Source organism: Tenrec ecaudatus, chromosome 14, assembly GCF_050624435.1.
Source record: "Tenrec ecaudatus isolate mTenEca1 chromosome 14, mTenEca1.hap1, whole genome shotgun sequence".
In the NCBI taxonomy this organism is placed as follows: Eukaryota; Metazoa; Chordata; class Mammalia; order Afrosoricida; family Tenrecidae; genus Tenrec; species Tenrec ecaudatus.
Genome location: NC_134543.1, coordinates 89,722,030 through 89,740,532, shown reverse-complemented (window position 1 = coordinate 89,740,532; position 18,503 = coordinate 89,722,030). Strand labels below are relative to the sequence as shown.

General features: G+C 47.3%; 1 protein-coding gene across 1 annotated transcript in view; it reads left to right on the top strand.

The window, feature by feature from the left end:
- The window catches only part of RYR3 (ryanodine receptor 3), a 418,103-nt gene that overhangs the window by 394,848 nt on the left and 4,752 nt on the right, over positions 1 to 18,503 (top strand). The window contains exons 87-100 of the mRNA XM_075532282.1: positions 495 to 599; positions 2,311 to 2,392; positions 3,006 to 4,372; positions 6,074 to 6,129; positions 7,059 to 7,230; positions 8,481 to 8,567; positions 9,775 to 9,975; positions 11,653 to 11,783; positions 14,279 to 14,321; positions 14,688 to 14,818; positions 15,087 to 15,147; positions 15,481 to 15,627; positions 16,662 to 16,796; positions 18,147 to 18,303. Of these exons, the coding sequence (XP_075388397.1) occupies positions 495 to 599; positions 2,311 to 2,392; positions 3,006 to 4,372; positions 6,074 to 6,129; positions 7,059 to 7,230; positions 8,481 to 8,567; positions 9,775 to 9,975; positions 11,653 to 11,783; positions 14,279 to 14,321; positions 14,688 to 14,818; positions 15,087 to 15,147; positions 15,481 to 15,627; positions 16,662 to 16,796; positions 18,147 to 18,303 (2,875 nt within the window). The remainder of the gene's footprint in view (positions 1 to 494; positions 600 to 2,310; positions 2,393 to 3,005; positions 4,373 to 6,073; positions 6,130 to 7,058; positions 7,231 to 8,480; positions 8,568 to 9,774; positions 9,976 to 11,652; positions 11,784 to 14,278; positions 14,322 to 14,687; positions 14,819 to 15,086; positions 15,148 to 15,480; positions 15,628 to 16,661; positions 16,797 to 18,146; positions 18,304 to 18,503) is intronic.

Sequence of the window (18,503 nt, the reverse complement as noted above, 5' to 3'; positions counted from 1 at the left end):
CTGTTGATTAAATCCTCCCTCTCTGGCTTTCAGAATAGAGGGGGAATAGCTTATACCTGAAATGGTATCTACTGATAAGAACAACTTAGCGGTTGAAGTCTAAGAGGATTGCATAGGTTTGTTTTTTATATTTTAATTGAGTAGATATTCGTAGACTTGTACAGATAGTTTGAGACATGGTTTTCAAATTGTGTCCCATGGAATCCTTGAGTCTCTCAAAAGCCCTCAAGCTGGCATGTAGGTGAGGGCAGTCAGCAGTGTACTGCTCCAAACATGCTTCTTTGAGGCAAGACTTCATTTAAGGAATGCACTCCGAGGCTGAAAGAAACACCGTTATCATCGCTGGACTGTGAAACAAAGCCTTGGTGGGTCTTCCTAGACGTAGCAACATTTCATCAGGGAAAAGGCTGCGCTCAAGAAGTGTGCCTTTGGGGAGGCATGGTCTGGGTCTGGGAAAGTCAGGCTGTAACACAAGGCTGTGTTCCTCTCCACAGGGCCCGTGCATTGGGAACCAGCAGAGCCTGGCTCACAGTAGGCTGTGGGATGCCGTGGTCGGCTTCCTCCATGTATTTGCTAACATGCAGATGAAACTTTCTCAGGTACTGTGGCCCATTCTCTGCCCGTGTCATTGCTAAGTCGACCCCCAACCCCCTTGGTATTCCTGTTTGTGGTGTGGCTGCTGGGCCAAAAGGCTGGAATCGCCATATAGATTAGGTCTCAGCCTTTAAATGAAGGGCCAAGATGGGAGATGAGGAATGGGTGGTTTGGAGGAATGGGGGGTGGGGTGGGTCCCAGACAGGCTTTTGCATGAATGTGGCTTCCTTCCATGTGTCTACCAACCTGCCCTGTACATCACAGCCTCCACACTTGCTTTTTATAAGGCTTATTGTCTCTGCTTCCTCGTGACTGTTCTGTCCTTTATGAACTAACTCTGTGTCCCAGCTCCCCCTCCCCCCTTCAGATCTGCCAAAGGCCTGCATGTCTCCATAACCCATTTGTCCTTCTCTCTCACCTGTGCTTCCTTCTCCTTCTTGCTCCCCATCTCTCTGGCAAGATGAATCAGAATCACTCAGAGCCTTTAAAATGAGCCAGCAAATGCAGCGAGTGGCGTTGTCGGTCGCCTCTCTCCATGGCAACACATGAGGGAGAACTTCGGGATGTGTTTCAGGCTGATAGAGTAACATTCGCAGCATTGATTTAAATCACATGTCTCTAAAATTCTCTGGGCTGTCACATCTGCCTCTCTTCTGGAATGTGCTGTTTAACCCTTTCATTTTTCCCCTTTTGACTCTGGCCTTATGGGAGGAGAGAGCTCCTGGGTGGGTGCCCAGGGGGTGGTGGCAGGTACACTCCTGTCTCAGCCAGGGTGGTGTGGCAGGGAGGCTCAGAGAACCAGAGCGCTGGCCCTGCCACCTCCGCAGATAGCGTAGAAAGCCACGTTATCTTTCTAGACTTGAGTGTCGTCAGTTATGAGATGTTGAGCGGTAGGAGGAAGGACCTTCAAAGTCTCGTCCAGTTCTGACCTAGTCTCTGTTTGGTGTAGCGTTATGGCATAAGTCACGGGGTGGGAGGAAAATCCCCCTGAAATCCGAAGGACTAGGCCGAGATTGGTGTCTTTTTGAGTGAGAGTCTGTAAAAAAAAGGTGGCCCAGAATGCATTCTCCAACCTTACCCTCATACTGCCCGCCTCACTCTCTAAAGACCGTTTTCCTTCTAGAACACACAGGGTGCAATGTCCAGCACGAACTTGGCAGTGTCCTGTCTGCACTGCTGAAATTAAAGCCAAACAGACTGGTATGAAAACCATCCAGATGAATAGCTCAGATTCTGTAGCATTTTAAGGGACCAGCGGCACCCAGCTCACCACCAGCTGGAATCAGGAGAAACCTAACTAAATCCACAAAGAAAGGAGAACCCACTTGGTGACTCTAACCTTGATACCACCATCAGATTACTGTACTGCGGTATCCCCGTAACGCTCACTGTCTAACTCTCCAGGATAGAAAATGATAGCAAACTAGGCAACATCATTCGGACAACAATGGGTCTATCTGCCGCATTGTGCTGACGAAAGGGGAGATGTCCAGCGGCTCTGCCGGATGTGTCTATTGGATGAGTCCTGCTTTAGTGACTTTTCCCACTGCTACACACAGTGGCAAGCCATCCTCACCCCCGTTGAGAAGGGAGCTCATTCCTGATTCGGACGCTGCCTTCTCCTAACCTTTCCAGAGCAGGCTCTTCTTGCTCCAACTGGCCTGTACTTTGCTGAGGGATCAGATAGCTCAGGGGTATCTCCTGTTTCTGTTCTAGGATTCCAGTCAGATCGAGCTGCTGAAGGAACTCTTGGATCTCCTTCAGGACATGGTGGTGATGCTTCTGTCCCTCCTGGAAGGTTGGGCTGTTTGGTATAACTAGGCATTCACACAACTGTTCATTGGTCTGAGCACTAACCCTACTAATCATGCAGATGATCCCTCTGGCAGGTCATTTTTTACCATATCACATTGGTTAGAAAGCCAAATTTTCAGAAACAATAAAAAAATGTGTACAAAGCAACTCATTTGATGTCAGTAGGAAAGCCAGAATGAACTGGGGAAAACCTCCAAGCTTTGCTCTTCCCTCTCCGCTCCCTCTCCCCATTGCTTCTCAGTACATCTGGCTGCCAGTGTGTATGCCAGCCATCTAGTTGGGCACCCTCCTAGGTCTAAGGGGACGAGAGGGCTACCACTTCCCCGTGTGTCCCTGATAACTAGCGAAGGAAACTACCACCCAGGCCCCGTGCCAAATAAAAGAGAGGGTGTGGCCCTCTCTTTCTTCCCCCTTGGCTCGCAGTGGTGGTAGTCTTTCTGGCTTGCTGCTCCCTTTCCCATTTCCAAATCTTCCTGGTCAGAAGAGAGCTGACTAATTTGGCACCTAAGTGGTCTAAGTAGTAGCTAGCTTTCCTATTCCATGCTGGCTTGGTTTTATTTATCTGTGCGTATGTCTCTTTTGAACCTGCCTCACAGGGAATGTGGTAAATGGAACGATTGGCAAGCAGATGGTTGACACGCTGGTAGAGTCATCTGCCAATGTAGAAATGATCTTGAAGTTCTTTGACATGTTCTTGAAACTGAAAGACTTAACCAGCTCGGAAACTTTCAAAGAATATGACCCCGATGGTAAGGGGATGATCTCCAAAAAGGAATTCCAGAAGGCCATGGAAGGGCAAAAACAGTACACGCCCACAGAGATCGACTTCCTCCTCTCGTGTGCAGAAGCCGACGAGAATGACATGTTCAATTACATTGATTTCGTCGACCGGTTCCACGAGCCGGCTAAGGACATCGGGTTTAATGTGGCAGTGCTACTGACGAACCTTTCTGAACACATGCCCAACGATTCTCGTCTGAAGTGCCTGTTGGACCCGGCAGAAAGCGTGCTGACTTACTTCGAGCCCTACCTGGGACGCATCGAGATCATGGGCGGGGCCAAGAAGATCGAGCGCGTCTACTTCGAGATCAGCGAATCCAGTCGCACGCAGTGGGAGAAGCCCCAGGTGAAGGAGTCGAAGCGACAGTTCATCTTTGATGTCGTCAACGAAGGCGGGGAGCAAGAAAAGATGGAACTGTTCGTGAACTTCTGTGAGGACACCATCTTTGAAATGCAGTTAGCATCTCAGATCTCCGAGTCGGAGTCAGCCGACAGACTGGAGGAGGAGGAGGAGGAAGAGGAGGAGCAGAAGCGGGAGGAGGAGAAGGGGGAGGAGGAGGGCAATTCTCCCGCATCAGGAGTTGAGAGCGATGAGGAGCAAGATGCCGCCTGTGAGGCTGCGTCGGCATTCGCCATGGCCTGTTCCTCGGTGAAGAGGCACGTGGCCGGGGGGCTGAAGAGGGCAACGCTGACGAATCTCAGGAAGCAGTACAGGAAGGTCAAGAAGATGACCGTGAAGGAGCTGGGGAGAGTGGTTTCCTCGTTCTTCTGGATGTTGTTTGTGGGGCTCTTCCAGGGCTTCTTCGCCGTCGTGGGAGGAGTCTTTCAGATCCTCTGGAACACAGTGTTTGGAGGGGGCCTGGTCGAAGGGGCCAAGAACATCAGAGTGACCAAGATCCTGGGGGACATGCCTGACCCGACTCAATTTGGGATTCATGATGATGTTATGGAAGCCGAGAGGGCAGAAGTGACTGAGCTAGCTGTCACCACGGAACCAGTGCACTTCGGAAAGGGGGCGAAGGGTGACGTGGATGTTATGTCCGATCTCGTTGGACTCCACTCAAAGAAAGATGGCAGCTTAAAGCATGGGCCCGAAGTAGGTTTGGGGGACCTCTCTGAGATTATTGGCAAGGATGAACCCCCTACCTTAGAGAGTACCGTACAGAGGAAAAGGAAAGCACAGGTAAGCGTAATGTTTTTCTGTCTTTCTTCGTCCCCGGGAAAATGCTTGAAATCAGTAATGGGAGGCCGCATTCCAGCTCCGCTCTGGTGGCCCTCACCTTGTAATTCCGTCATAACTCGGGACACGAAGACTAGTGAGTGGTCTTCCAGGTGACGCTGTAGAGTTCAATCGGGGTGGTCGGTGGCCCACATATTGCTTCCATATACCTCTATTGTAAGGTTACTTCTAACGATGCACCGCTTCATTCAGTGAATGGAAAGCACAGGAGATGAAGCATCACTTAAGCGCTCTCCTTCCTTGGGACACAGTGTGTCTGCAGCATCTTTAAGGTCAAGATATCAGATGATTTAATGCAGCCTCCCAGAGACTGTCATGTGTTCTTCCTGTGATGTGCCTGCTATCTGCTTTGCACCTTGAGTCCATCAGCCAGATGAGGTGACTTGGCTTGAAGTACTTCAGCAGCCCTTGGCGACACGAGGTTGCGGGTATTTCCCTCTTGCGGCATCCAACCCAATAGGATCGCTCTGGCACCAAAAGGTTGTGAAGGAAGTGTGAGATGATAGCCCAAAGAGAGCCTGTATTCATTCCTCCCACTGATACGTACTGAGTACACGGTATGTGTCTGTCACCATTTTAAGCTGAGAGAATACGGGGATGAATGAGAAGTGCATTATGCTTGGTTGACTGGAGAAGGTAGACATGAGACAGGTCAATACAAGTGTGCAGGAAGGAGAAATGTCAGGTTCTCTGGCAATGTGTAGGAGACGGCTCTCACCGAGGCTGGCAAACCGGGGAAGGAAGCACCCCTGCATGGACATTATTACAGTAGTAGTTGTTTTGTTCTGTTTTGTGTTTTGTGCTCTGATGCAGCGCCAGGGCTCTGCACAGAACTTGATGCATAGCAGGCAGTCATTTGGGCAGTGAAATGTGCCACATTGTACTCTAGGATTACAGGAGACCAGGGACTAGGGGGTAACTAGAGGAGGTGTTTTACTTTCCTGGAGCTTAACTTCTAGCAGAGAAGACAGCAAACAAATAAAATAGTTATCATTTTGGATGCATAGTATCTGAGCAGATGATATTTCACAGACCGGACAGGGGAACGTGAGGCGGTGTCCTCCGGTTTAAGTGCTGAAGGATAATATGGTGACAAGGATGTCACGTTCTAGGCAGAATATATGGCTTGGGGAAGAGCTGGAGTGTCCCAAGAAAGGAAAGGCGAGCTAGGTCTTTGGGTGCAGGAGATGAGTGAAGGGATACGAGATAGTCTGGGACCGTGTCATGCAGGACTTGTATGATTTGGTTCAGGAGGGGGAATTTCATTCTACACAAAGTGCAGTTATCCAGAGGAGTTGCCATGGTGACAGGAAAACGGAAGGCAAGACAGCAAGCCTGTCAAATGGAAACAGGCTCTCCATTGGAAAGATCTGTGTTGCCTCTCCCTGGCCCCAAGGAGCAGTAGGACCACTGCCATGGGTCTCTCTCAACGCCCTAGCACAAGTTTTACCTTTAGCTGAACAATAGGGCGTCTGACTCTTTGTCTTGACATCTGTCTGTAATAGCTCGATATGTAGCAGGACACCAATGCAGAGAGAAAGAGCCACTGGGACTTATGACCCAGAAGAAAATGGCTACGATATGGGTCGTCATCCTGAACTCACTTCTTTGCGGATATTTTAACTGATTATGATTTTTGTCTAGGCGGCAGAGCTGAAAGTCCATGAAGCAGAGGGCAAGGCAGAGTCTGAGAAAGCAGAGTGAGTAGTTGACAACATCTCGGATTCTGACTGTTATGGTAGTTCCTGGCAGTATCGGCTTGATAGCATCTAGTGTTGATTTCTATTAGTACCAGGAATTGATTTTGTTCAAGGCCTGCATGTATTTCTTTTTAACCTGAGCTATACAGTAAACGCATTGACCAGCTGTGAGGACTATAACAACTATGAACCATGCTTAACTCACAAGTCTTATAAGAGGTCAGAATTTCACCATCTGGCAAAACAAATGACCAGACACCTACAGTTAGCAACTGCTTATCCTGGCTCATGGGGATGGTGTCTGACATTTACTGTATTATGTGCCACGCCCTGTGCTCAAGCTCCTGAGACAGTATCTCAGTTAGGAGTGCCCACGAGTTCTACCCTGTGGGGACAACAGTAAACAACTGACTGCTCACCAAAAGGTTGGCAGTTCAAATCCACCAGGTAAGTGCTCTGCAGATGAAAGGATGTAGACATCTCCCTCTTTCAGCACTGCAGCCTAAGACACTGCAGTGCGGTGCCATTGATTGAGGGCCCCAAACAACATGAGCACCACAAGCCTAGTAGGCTAGGTGGTATTATTTATTCCCATGGCAGCTTCGAAAAGTAAAACCATTCTGGAAATGGGGGAAAGAAAAACACACACACAATGACTAGTCCTGATTTCAGAAGTGCAGGCTTGTATATAATGTATACAATGACCAGGTTTCATCAAAAGGGTCACTTCCCATCAAGCTCAATTTGCCTTCCAAGCACTGGAGAGGTGGTAGAGCCAAGGTTCCTTCTTGTGAGGAACAACACTCCAGCTGCGGTCACGACGAGTCATAATGAGCCCCTTGCGGTGCAGCCTTCTCTTTCATTTGGGTCTCCGCCTGGGCCAGACCCAGCTCTGTCCTCACCCACTGAGGGGCTCTCCCTCCCCGCAGTGTGGAAGATGGGGAGAAGGAAGACAAAAACAAAGAGGAGGAGCAAGCCGAGTACCTTTGGGCAAAAGTGGCAAAGAAAAAGAAGCGGCGGCGAGGCCAGAAAATTGAGAAGCCAGAAGCCTTCATGGCCAATTTCTTTAAAGGGCTGGAAATCTATCAGACCAAGCTACTGGTAAGTGTTCTGGCCCCAGCCCTCCCCTGCCATGCAGACACTGAGACCTGAGAGGCGACCCCTCCTTTCAGGTCACCATTTGATTGGTTACGCTTCCGCCCTGTTCTATTTGTTTCCTGTCTCAATGTGTGGGAGGAGGGGATAACAAACAAGCCGTGTGTCCCTGGTCCTCTGGTCCAGCAGCAGATGCCCTCTCTGACCTGTTTTCCCATCTAGTTTATGCTTTGCGTACTATATGGAGCATTTGCTGGTTCTGGTCCACTAGGACCCCTGCTGTGCTGTAGGGTAAGCATTGGGCTGCTAACCGAAAGTTCTATAGTTCAAACCCCTCTGCTGCTCTGCAGGAGAAACATGAGGCTGTCTGCTCCCATAAAGATTTACAAAGCTTTTGGAAATAATGGTGGCAACATATGTACAAATGTGCTTAATATAATTGATGTATGGATTGTTATAAAAGCTGTGAGAGCCCCCCAAAAAGGTTTATTAACATTTTTTAAAACAAGTTTTTAAAATTTGCAAAGCTTCAGAAACCCTATATAGGATGATCAAGAGTCAGAATTGACTCGATCCAAAAGTCTCGAAGTGTTTCATGATTTTGCATACAGAACTTTCTTTATGTTTCTTTAGGTTTCCCTAAATGTAATCAAGCCTCAGTATAGTCTGTGATTTTATTTAATAAAAGCCCACTGAAGTTCAGCTACTGACATCAAGACCACACCTTTCCTGGCCACGGTTAGGGAACAACCCTCCACGAATAGATTGGGAACCTGTGCACCAAAGCTACCGTTCCTGGCTCTAAGCAGTAATGTTTCTGAGATCAATGACAGTGAGCATGGGAATGTCCCCGAGCCCACCCCCCGCGGTTCTACCAAGGGGGGAATACAGGCGCTAGGGCTGGGAGTTAGAGACAAAGACTTGGGACCACCATTTAGCTGTGTGCAAAGTGGGAGTTGCAGGGCTTAGCTCATCCAATTTGCCAATAGGTTTCCCTGCATGGAGTGGTCATTTAAAAGGACAGACAAATGGCAGCCTTTGTCGCGGTGTTTCACTCCTCCCTGCTGGCAGCATGTTTAGATATTTGGACTCCCTGATGAGCAGGGTCCTCTGAGCAGCATGCTAAGCTTTCAAAAGCAAGAACAGGGATAGGTCTGGGTCCACGTCCACCAGAGAGGTGTCTGTGTGTGTGTATAGAAGGTAGGTTTCTCTTCCTTGCCAAGCTCTTCTACTTCTGCCTCTCCCTCTCTTTGCAGCATTACCTGGCCAGGAATTTCTACAACCTGAGGTTCCTTGCTCTGTTTGTAGCCTTCGCTATCAACTTCATCCTGCTCTTTTACAAGGTGATGCTTCATACAGGGGCTATTTGCTAAAGATGCACAGCTGTAGAAGTTGTGCGCTCATTTTGGCCAAAATGCTGCTGCCCAAGGACACTTCTAGGATGTTGGTTTCTGAAAGAGACTCCGGCAGCACAAGCCAGTTTGGAGGGGCTTTGGTTTTAAGAGTCTGCACTTGCTCTAATTCCTTAATTCCTTCTGCAAACATTTCTTGACTGTCTTGGCCTTGAGGACTACGGTGACTGAAAGTCACCTTCGTAGGCATTATACCATTACGAAAGAATTAACCGAGCGATTGGTAACTCCGTATAGGAAGAGACGACAAATCAAGATAAAACGAGGCTTTTAAATGTTGGCAACTGGTTATTACACATTGTGGATGCATAATGCATGTCAGTGAAGGAATGAATGGCAGGCTCTGAATTCCTGACATGGTCTTTATTAGCTAGCTTATCTAAAACGACCCATCTGAATGTTAGACAACATTATCTTATGCACTTCAACCTTGCCTTCAAGGTAAAGTTTTTTAGCTGCCTGGGGGGTGGGGGGAGGATGTAATGAGTCTGTGGAGGACGGGAGCAGCCAGGTTTGATTTTCCACATACGGAGGTGAGATGACTGTGGAAGCCATCCAGGTGTAGGTGACCAGCAGGCAGTTGGAGTTGCAGAATCAAAGTGGTGAGGGGTAGGTTGGGAGTCATCTATGTAAGAATGAAAGATCTCTCAAATGCGATCCTAAAGATCTGGGGTTCAACCCCCCTCGCTGCTCTGTAGAGAGCGCAGCGACAGTCTGTGTGTGTGATGAGAATGCCGTCTTGGGAAACATGCTCCAAGACAGTGGGTTTATACAAGTAGGGTAGTTGAAACCCTAGTGTAAGTGGTGGATCAGAAAGAACAGGAAATGCGCTGGTCATGTGTGTCTTAGCCTCAGTTCTCTCAGAAATTATGCCTTTTGGCATAGGGATCAAAGCATGTGTATGAAAGCTTTCTACATTCTCCTTTTTCCTTTATTTTCAATAGATCAGTTTGGGATCGCTTTAAAATGTAATTTAAATTGCAATTCTTAGACATCCCTACTAGTAAAGAGTTAACTCAAAACGTCATCTATTTAGCAATGTTGGTTGACTACACTCTATGTTACAAAATCCGTGGGGAGAGCCCTGTGGTTGCAGGCTCATTCCGATACCTAACATTCCGTTTCTGTCTCGGGCCAGGTCACCGAGGAACCTGGAGAGGAAGACCCGGAGGACGCTGCAAACCTGTGGAATTCCTTCACCGACGAGGAAGAGGAGGAGGCGATGGTGTTCTTCGTCTTGCAGGAGAGCACTGGTTACATGGCTCCGACGCTGCGGGCCCTGGCCGTGGTCCACACCGTCATCTCCTTGGTCTGTGTGGTGGGCTACTATTGCCTGAAGGTGAGTCACTGGCCACTCTGCAGCAGACCAGATTTCTTAAGGACGAAGCATCGTATTTGACCCTGGCAGCCCGCTTTGTCCTCCAGGACCTTGTCAGCACAGACAGTCCCCAGAGCAGCAGTACCTGGAAGGTGGCTAGAAACACAGACCCTCAAGCCCCATCCTGATCATTTAAGTCAGGATGTACCGTTGTCCAGAGCCCCCGGGCAACCCCATGTCCATATGCAGGGCTTGGAGTCACACCTCTTGTTGACATTCATAGTTTTCCCTTTCAAAATGTATCACTTTCTGAGATATCCAAAGGAAACTTATTGGTGAGTTCCTATTTTGATTACCTATTGTGACCTTAAACACCACCCCCCAAAACATAGTAGCTTAAGATAGTAACTATTTTATCTTTGGACTGGCTTGGCATCCGGGACAGTCCTTTGCCATGGGAAGGTGGCTGAATCTAAAGTCATCCAGGAGTCCCACTGAGGTGTCTAAGATCTGAGGTGCATTCCTGTACCTGGCACCTTGAAAGGGTGGGTCTAGGTGATGTCGCTGGACCCCTCTTTCCCTGGGTAGACTCAGGCATCTTCCTTTATGTGGCCTCAACAACAGTGTGGTTAGACTTCTGATTTGATACAGGATTAAAAAAAAAAAAGGATCGGGGATGGGGTGGGGTGGAGACAGAGTCTGCTAGTCTTTTTTAAGGCCTAGGCTCAGAACTAGAAACTAGTGTCACTTGTACTGCATTCTGTGATGTAAAGCAAACAAATTCATTATTGCCTAGTAGATTGGGGGAGACTAGGTGGCCGTCTCTGAAGACTACTAGTCATGTCTCAACTCTTGGTATTGTAAATGATGCAGTCGTCTTTGTCATGATAGCTTTCCTAAAACATCGCCTTGGTTATACACATCTATCAAGCCATTTTCTTCCTGGGAAGAATCCAGGAAATAGACTTCTGTCACTGTAGACCTCGCTTCTACTAGTGACATATAGACCACTCAGTGAATCTGCCCAAAAGATTGGGCTCTAAACTACACTGAAAAGAAAACAACAACAAAGACACATATACATACTGAGGACTCCAATATATTAAGGCATGGGTTCTAAAACGAACATCTGTGTGTGTTACACTAGCCCAACCCTGTAAGATTGCTGGGGAATTTGAGTATCCTGAACACTGGACAGGGGAAGTGCTGGAGATCACTTAGCTCTTACTCCTTCATTCACAGGCCTGGACCTCAGCTTGCTGGATGCAGATTAGACCTAAATCCAAATGGAAGGTCTACTTCAAGGGCATCCCAGATCCTAGAAGATTGAAGGAGCTGCTCTAGGGCCCTGAGATCGGCACTGTTTCAACTATTTTAGGATAGTTTGTCCTTTCAAATCTTAGTCAACTTTGGCATAGGAGACTCAAGTCATTTGACTCTGGGATTGATTTGTGGAAATAGGACCTTCTCAGTAGGATGGCTGAAGATGTCCAGTTTATATTAGTATTGAATATTTACCCCACACCTCAAAGAGTGGCCCAAAGAATCAGATGAGCCAAAGCAATAAGACTTTGATTTAGGACTAAAATTAGCCCCCCAAAACCTTAATCCAGCTCTGAAGTTAAAAGGTTGTTTGTTATAGGCCTGGGAGGCTTAACTCAGAAAAGCCTTCTGGAATAACTGAGTCTTCTATTCTAGGTGCCGTTGGTGGTATTCAAGAGAGAAAAAGAAATTGCCCGAAAGCTAGAATTTGATGGCTTGTATATCACTGAACAGCCATCGGAAGATGACATTAAGGGCCAATGGGACCGACTGGTAATCAACACACCGTAAGTGTCCTTCCCCGTCCCCAAAAGGAGGGTCTACTCTTTCCTGGCCAGCTTTGAAACCTGATAAGCCTACTGTATTAGTCAGTGTTGACTAGAGAAACAAATTCATAGACACTCATGTGCCTAAGAAAGAGCTACATACACAAGAGCAATTGAATATTGAGAAAACCCAGCCCATATCAAGTTCATAAGTCCTTATGTCCACTACTAATCTAAATTCCTCTTCAGACTCACGCAGCACATACAATGACACTGAATACAGGAAAATCACAAGCCAGTGGGTGGAAAGTCTTGTGGATCCATGTCAGGGGAAGCCAGCACCTAACACATCATTACGGGTCTGGTAGGCACAACTGTACAGCAATAATAAGTAAAGATTATAGTAAAGTTATAGAGAGCTTGAGAGATAGAAGAGAAATATTGAAATAAATGGAGTCAGAAACAATTCATGGTAGCATGCTCACCTCAGCCCCGCTTGGTGGTCCACGTGGAGGGAGAGAGTGATCTTTAATGCTAGCCCAGGCTTTTATCTTCTCTGGGGACATGCAAGCCCCCTAATTACAGGTGAGGACATATGTCACAGGAAGGGGTTGTGCTATAGGTAATACAGTAATGAGAGGGGTTGTCTAGGGAAATACATGCAATAGGAAGAGGAGGGCTTGGAGGTACACATGTGGCAAGATGGGCAGATCCTAGATACAGGATGGCAGCCTAACTTTGGATGTCACTGAGTCAGTTTCGCCTGTTCCGTGGCTCAACTGATAGAGACCATTATCAGTGGGGTGGGAACTCCACCTACAGGAACCAAGCTAATGGTCGCAGGCCCCCACCCCTGTGATGTGGGGAGACAGCAATCTGGCAGGGACTGCCTTCAGGGAAGATGCCTGTAAGCATCTGACCTCCCCCCACAGATCCAGTAGCGGTGTAAGCATCTCACCATTGGCAGGGGTCTCCACATGGCTCCTTCAGCTCCAGGGTTCTAGCATAGCTCCATATGTCTTGTCGACAGGAATGTCTGACAGAGAGTGTCTGTATGTCCTGCCTCCAGCAAGCTATTTATTTCCTTAGTGCCTCCAAATGAGGTCATCAAGCTGAAACCTAATTGACAAGCTAAAACTCCACCCCTTCACTCTTAACTCTCAAGTTGACAACAGATTATGTTAACTTGGTTTCTGAGAGTGTTTCTCCTAAGAAATCCCCTCGGCAGTTAAGATCTCCACCCAGCAGGTCCTGTTTTAAGGCCTGTAAATAAGCCTTCCTGGTATGCACATAGTAGAAATACCATTGATTCAAGAAGCAGAGTTGAACTACCCTGTTAGCTCGGCTATTTAGTGGTCAGTGAACCTTGGGCAAGGTATTTATACTTGCTAAAGGCCTTGGCTCACTCACTGGTACTAAATACCATCTCCTGAAGTTCAGGGTAGATTAAAGAATGCCGTATTTTTCATGCATATAACCTGGGGGTTAGACTGGGATTCTTTATGTGCATGCTGTTACACGCAGACGTCTGGTGCCGTGGAGTGCATGGGTGTGCTAGCCCACGCTTCCCTTTCTCCCAGCCGTCCAAAAGGGGGACATACCATTAGCTGGATCCAAGGTGCTGGATGCTCCCAGGTCACTTGGGAAAATGGAAGTTGCCCAGGCTGCAAGACATCAGAAGCAGCAGCCCCCTAAGGGGAGGGAGATATAGCAGGCCTCTGGCAGTCTCCTTAAGTAAAGGAAAACAAGGAAACCTACTATGCTTTGTTTCTATTAAATTAATTAGTTTGTAACCTTATCCTAATGCTTGAGTCAATGGCAAAAAGGTAAGAGGTCCTAAAAGACCGTGCAACTTCTAGAAATGTATCCTAAGATGATAATGACAAGTCCTTTTATAAGAGGTATTCATAGCTGAATGGGATGGCTGTTTTCAATGTTTAGGTAGAAGAACCCCGTGTGTGTGTGTGTGTGTGTGTGTGTGTGTGTGTGTGTGTGTGTGTGTGTGTGTGACGGTATCTTAGTACATACAGTGCTTTCTCTATCAAGCGCAGGCCATGGGATAACTTCCTTCCATTGTTGAACAGTTAACCATACAGATAGATGCATATATAAAACCTCTGTGTTCATCTTAGAGGATAAGAAACAGCCACCGCGCCAAAGGCTTCCGCGCTCTGTGTGTCGTCATCCCCACTCTGACATTACTGCCTGACGCTGTTCCCGCTTCCCTTCCCCGTCCGTGCTTCTCCTATTGTAGCTTACCGTCTGAGCAGAGGTCCAACGTCTCTAAACCCACTGCTTCATGTAGTTTATTTAAATTGTTCTTAAGTGCAATTGTACCCTGTGCATTATACCATCTCACTGGTCGTTTGTCAGACATTGTTTGGGAATCACCTGTGATGACTGCCGCGTTCCCTCCAGGCTGGAGTTCAACGGGCAGAACAGCCCCCGCCCTCTGACTGGTAGGGAATCTTGTGTGCCTGGATGTCTAGACTGCCCCTTCTTCCTTTCTTTTCCAGCTCTTTTCCTAATAACTATTGGGACAAGTTTGTCAAGAGAAAGGTATGCCTTGTCAGCGTGGGTAAGTTCTGGGGTTTGTTTTTCTGTAAGATGTGCCTTCTCCAGAAGCGTGTGTCACACAGGGGTTGTATGTAAACACGCGTAGGTTCCTGGCTTCTTGCCTAGTCTAGCCTGTCAGAAGTGGTCTCGCTGAACCATTGTCATTCCCTGCAGCCTGTGAATTCTCGCGCCTCCCCAAGGATTAAAAAAACAATACCAGCATAACAAACAGTCTGCATTTTATCACTTCTCATTTTCCCTGGGGGTCATTTTTTGTCTTTATTATCCTGTGGCATTTTCAAATCTTGCCTGAACTCCTTATGAGACTTGAGATTAGCCTCGAACCCACACTGTCATCCTCTGCTACAGGTGATCAACAAGTACGGCAATCTCTATGGAGCAGAACGCATTGCTGAACTCCTGGGACTGGACAAAAACGCCCTTGACTTTAGCCCAGTGGAAGAGACAGTAGCGAAGGAGGCGGCTTCTCTGCTATCATGGTACAGAGCTCAGGGGTTCAAAAGTCTGGCTAACACGGATCTTTTGCTTTGGGGACACTAAAACATTGCCCTCTGGGCCCTTGTTTTCGGATGATCTAAGTCCTATCGTTGCTGTGTCCAAGGTAGCTGAAAAAGGACTAGTGAAAAATTTGAAAATGTGTTTCTCATAAGGAAACACTTAACTTGAAGTTCAGAGGCATATTTAGATTATTAAACCTTAACGAATGCTTGACATTTCTAAGTCTTGGTTTCTCACCCCCCTTTTTAGGCTAAGTTCTGTCGATATGAAGTACCATATTTGGAAGCTGGGAGTTGTTTTTACTGACAATGTAAGTATCGCATCTGGAAAAACAAGATGTCTACAGCCGAGAATCGGAGACTCTCTTTGATGCCACCAATAAGCTAAGGAGAGTCCCAGAACAATCCAGGGAGGAGTCCCTTTTGGAGACACAGGCCGGCAAGACTGCTGTCTTGTAAAAGGCAGGCAGGGTTGTACTTGGCAATTCTCAGGCTCGCTCATAGCACCTAAATCCCTGTTATCCTTACTGACTGTCCCAAAAGTTGAGAGCAAAGGGTTTAATGGATGCATTAAAGGGCTTAATGGATACATCAGGTGTAAAAGGGGAGGGGAAACCACAGCTAAATTCCGTATTTCTCCACAGTCCTTTCTCTACCTTGCCTGGTACACAACCATGTCCTTCCTGGGCCACTGCAACAACTTTTTCTTTGCGGCTCACCTGCTGGATATTGCGATGGGCTTCAAGACATTGAGAACCATCCTGTCCTCTGTAACTCACAATGGCAAACAGGTACCGACTCCATACGGGTATGCAACACAATAGATCCGCATGTGCGTCTCTGGACCAACCAAATGCTTGAGTAATGTTCAAAAACTGCAGCCATCCCCAGCAAGGTACAGCTACAAGAACCTTGATTCAGAAATGCTTCACGTAGCAGCAATTCTCAACCAGGGAGGAGAATGGATTAGGAGGGGGTGCACAGACAGACTGATCACACTCGTGGCAGAGCTCCCTGTAAAGTCCACCTCTCAGTCCAGTAGACCTATAGCTATGGCTCCAGTCCCGGCAGGGGCCCCACTGGATTAAGACTGCCATCTCCAATACGTCAAACTTGTTAGCATTTCATTCCTCGTGTGCATGAATGAGGTTTGCTCCCGTCACACCTCTAGGCCTCGGTGGGGGGGGGAGTTAAAATGTGCCAGGTTGTCCCATGACAGCCTCAAGCGACCCTGTAAGGTAGTTGTTAGACTCGGGGCACAGAGCTTAGGAAGGTTCAGGGAGACAGTGTCTCCCCAAGACTGCCCAGTGGCAGAGCTTGGGTTCTAGTCGGTTTCAAACTCACCCATGCTGGCGTTGGGCTGTGAAACCAAAGGTTGGCGAATTGAACCTCAAATGAGAGAAAGACAAAGCTGCCTGGCATGATTTAGTCTGACACAAATGACCCCTGCAAATGCCCTAAGCAGATTTCTCCAATCTTATGTATTCCAGACCCATGGTATTTATAAAATAGTGTAACACAAGGAGACCTACCAGGCTGAAGATCCTCTAGCCTCGAAGCCGTACACTAAGGGTCTTCAGAAAGTTCATGTCAAAATTCTAGTCTCTTCTAATTCCGTCTTTCTTTCCGTGAACTTCTTGAAGCCGTATAATCCTTAGCTAACCTCGAGGTTAACATATCCCCATTACGCTTCCCCTTAATAGGCCTGTTTCTCCTTGTGGGCTCATCTACACCCCGTGTCGCTTCCTCTGGTCTCATGTGTACCTCTCAAGGTAGAAAGAAAACTAACACTCTCTCTCTCTCCATGACCCCCACCCCGCCCCAGTTGGTTCTGACTGTAGGTCTCCTGGCTGTGGTGGTGTATCTCTATACTGTGGTGGCTTTCAACTTCTTCCGAAAGTTCTACAACAAAAGCGACGATGACGATGAGCCCGATATGAAGTGTGACGACATGATGACGGTGAGGACTGCACTCGGAGAGCGGGGACTGCCCTTTTCATGGTGGGAAAGACCGCCACGGAGTGGCGGCAGCAGTCACTTACCGTATATACTCATGGATAAGCCAAGTTTTTCATGCAGTTTTTGTGGTAAAACTCGGAGCCTTGACTGATAGCAGGTCAGCTTATACTCGAGTCTTTTTGGTACATCTACCTGGAAGATGAGGTTTCTGTGGGAATATCGTACCCACCGCAGCACGGTCGGGTTGTTGGTTTCAGGTGGAACCCAGCATCCAGACTTCTGGAGAACACGTGCGTGCGTCAAGGGCAGTAGTCTAGCCTTTGTTCATTTCCCTATAAACTGGGTACCACTTGTTAGCTAAGTTCTTATGCTTTCTTGAGGCAAGGATCCTCAGGATAGCAGCCCATCACTGAGGCAGCGGTGGGATCCAGACTCATCTTTACCCTGCCCTTTGTGATTTCACCCCTCTGCATTCAACAGTCAGGTGGAGGGATAGCAAAAGGATAGTGTGAGGGCAAGTTACCCATCGATTAGATTGTATGTAGAGAGGTAGATAGATAGATAGATAGATAGATAGATAGATAGATAGATAGGTATGAATGGCACAGGCATTATCCTGAGGCTAAGGAAAGACTATGATACTGTTTCTTTGGCCCAATACAACAGTCTTTACTGAATAATGGTCCCCTGCGTGTGCACAATAGAATGGCTTCACAGGGTTTCAAGGCTGATGACCTTACAGATCCCATAGCCCGTCTCCAACCAATAACCTTGCAAGCTAAGAGCTGAGCATTAACTGCGCATGTGACTCAGGTATCGTAAGTCAGGGGCTTTTGTCTGGAGGCCAGCCTAGAGGAACCTCACTGGACTATTAAGTACAAGGTAACAGTTGAAGCCACCAGCCACTCTGTGGGAAAAAGATGAGGCTTTCTGCTCCAATATAGACTTAGTCTCAGAAACCCTGCGCAGCTCTGCTCTGTCCTACAGGGTCACTGTGATGGACTGGGAGTTTGTTTGTTTGTTGGGTAGCTTGCGTGAAGCCGAACCATACACTTCTCAACTTAGCCACACTCACTGCATTGAGTTGATTCCAACTTGTGTCTAATGTACTGTTCAAATCATTTGTAAAAGGGAAAGCAAGATATGAATCATTAAATTCAAAATGTAACACCAGGCTTGATGTCACACTGACCTGACAGTAGAGTGGCAACATGAAAATGTTATCTTTGAAGAGTATCCTCCTATAGTGGATCCTCCACGATATTGGATCAAAGTATGACAAGTGAGAAACCAACTTGCTAAAAACCAACCTCTGCTATCTTGACCTGAATTGCCATTGTTTTGTTTCTAGTGTTACCTGTTCCACATGTATGTAGGAGTGAGAGCCGGGGGTGGCATTGGTGATGAAATTGAAGATCCTGCTGGTGACCCTTATGAAATTTATCGGATTGTCTTTGACATTACCTTCTTCTTCTTCGTCATTGTCATCTTATTAGCCATCATTCAAGGTACGGTTATCAATTAAGAATTTCATGAATTAGTTTACTTGTTAACTCAGCAAACATTAAGAATTTACTAGAATACAAGGACTTAGCTATATCTGCCATCTCTTCCCAGCATGTGAGGTGGGGAGGATGATGTCTGATACAGTGAATTTAGTTTGTTGAGCTACTTGTAAGGCATCTAGGTATAGACGTCTAAGCCTCTT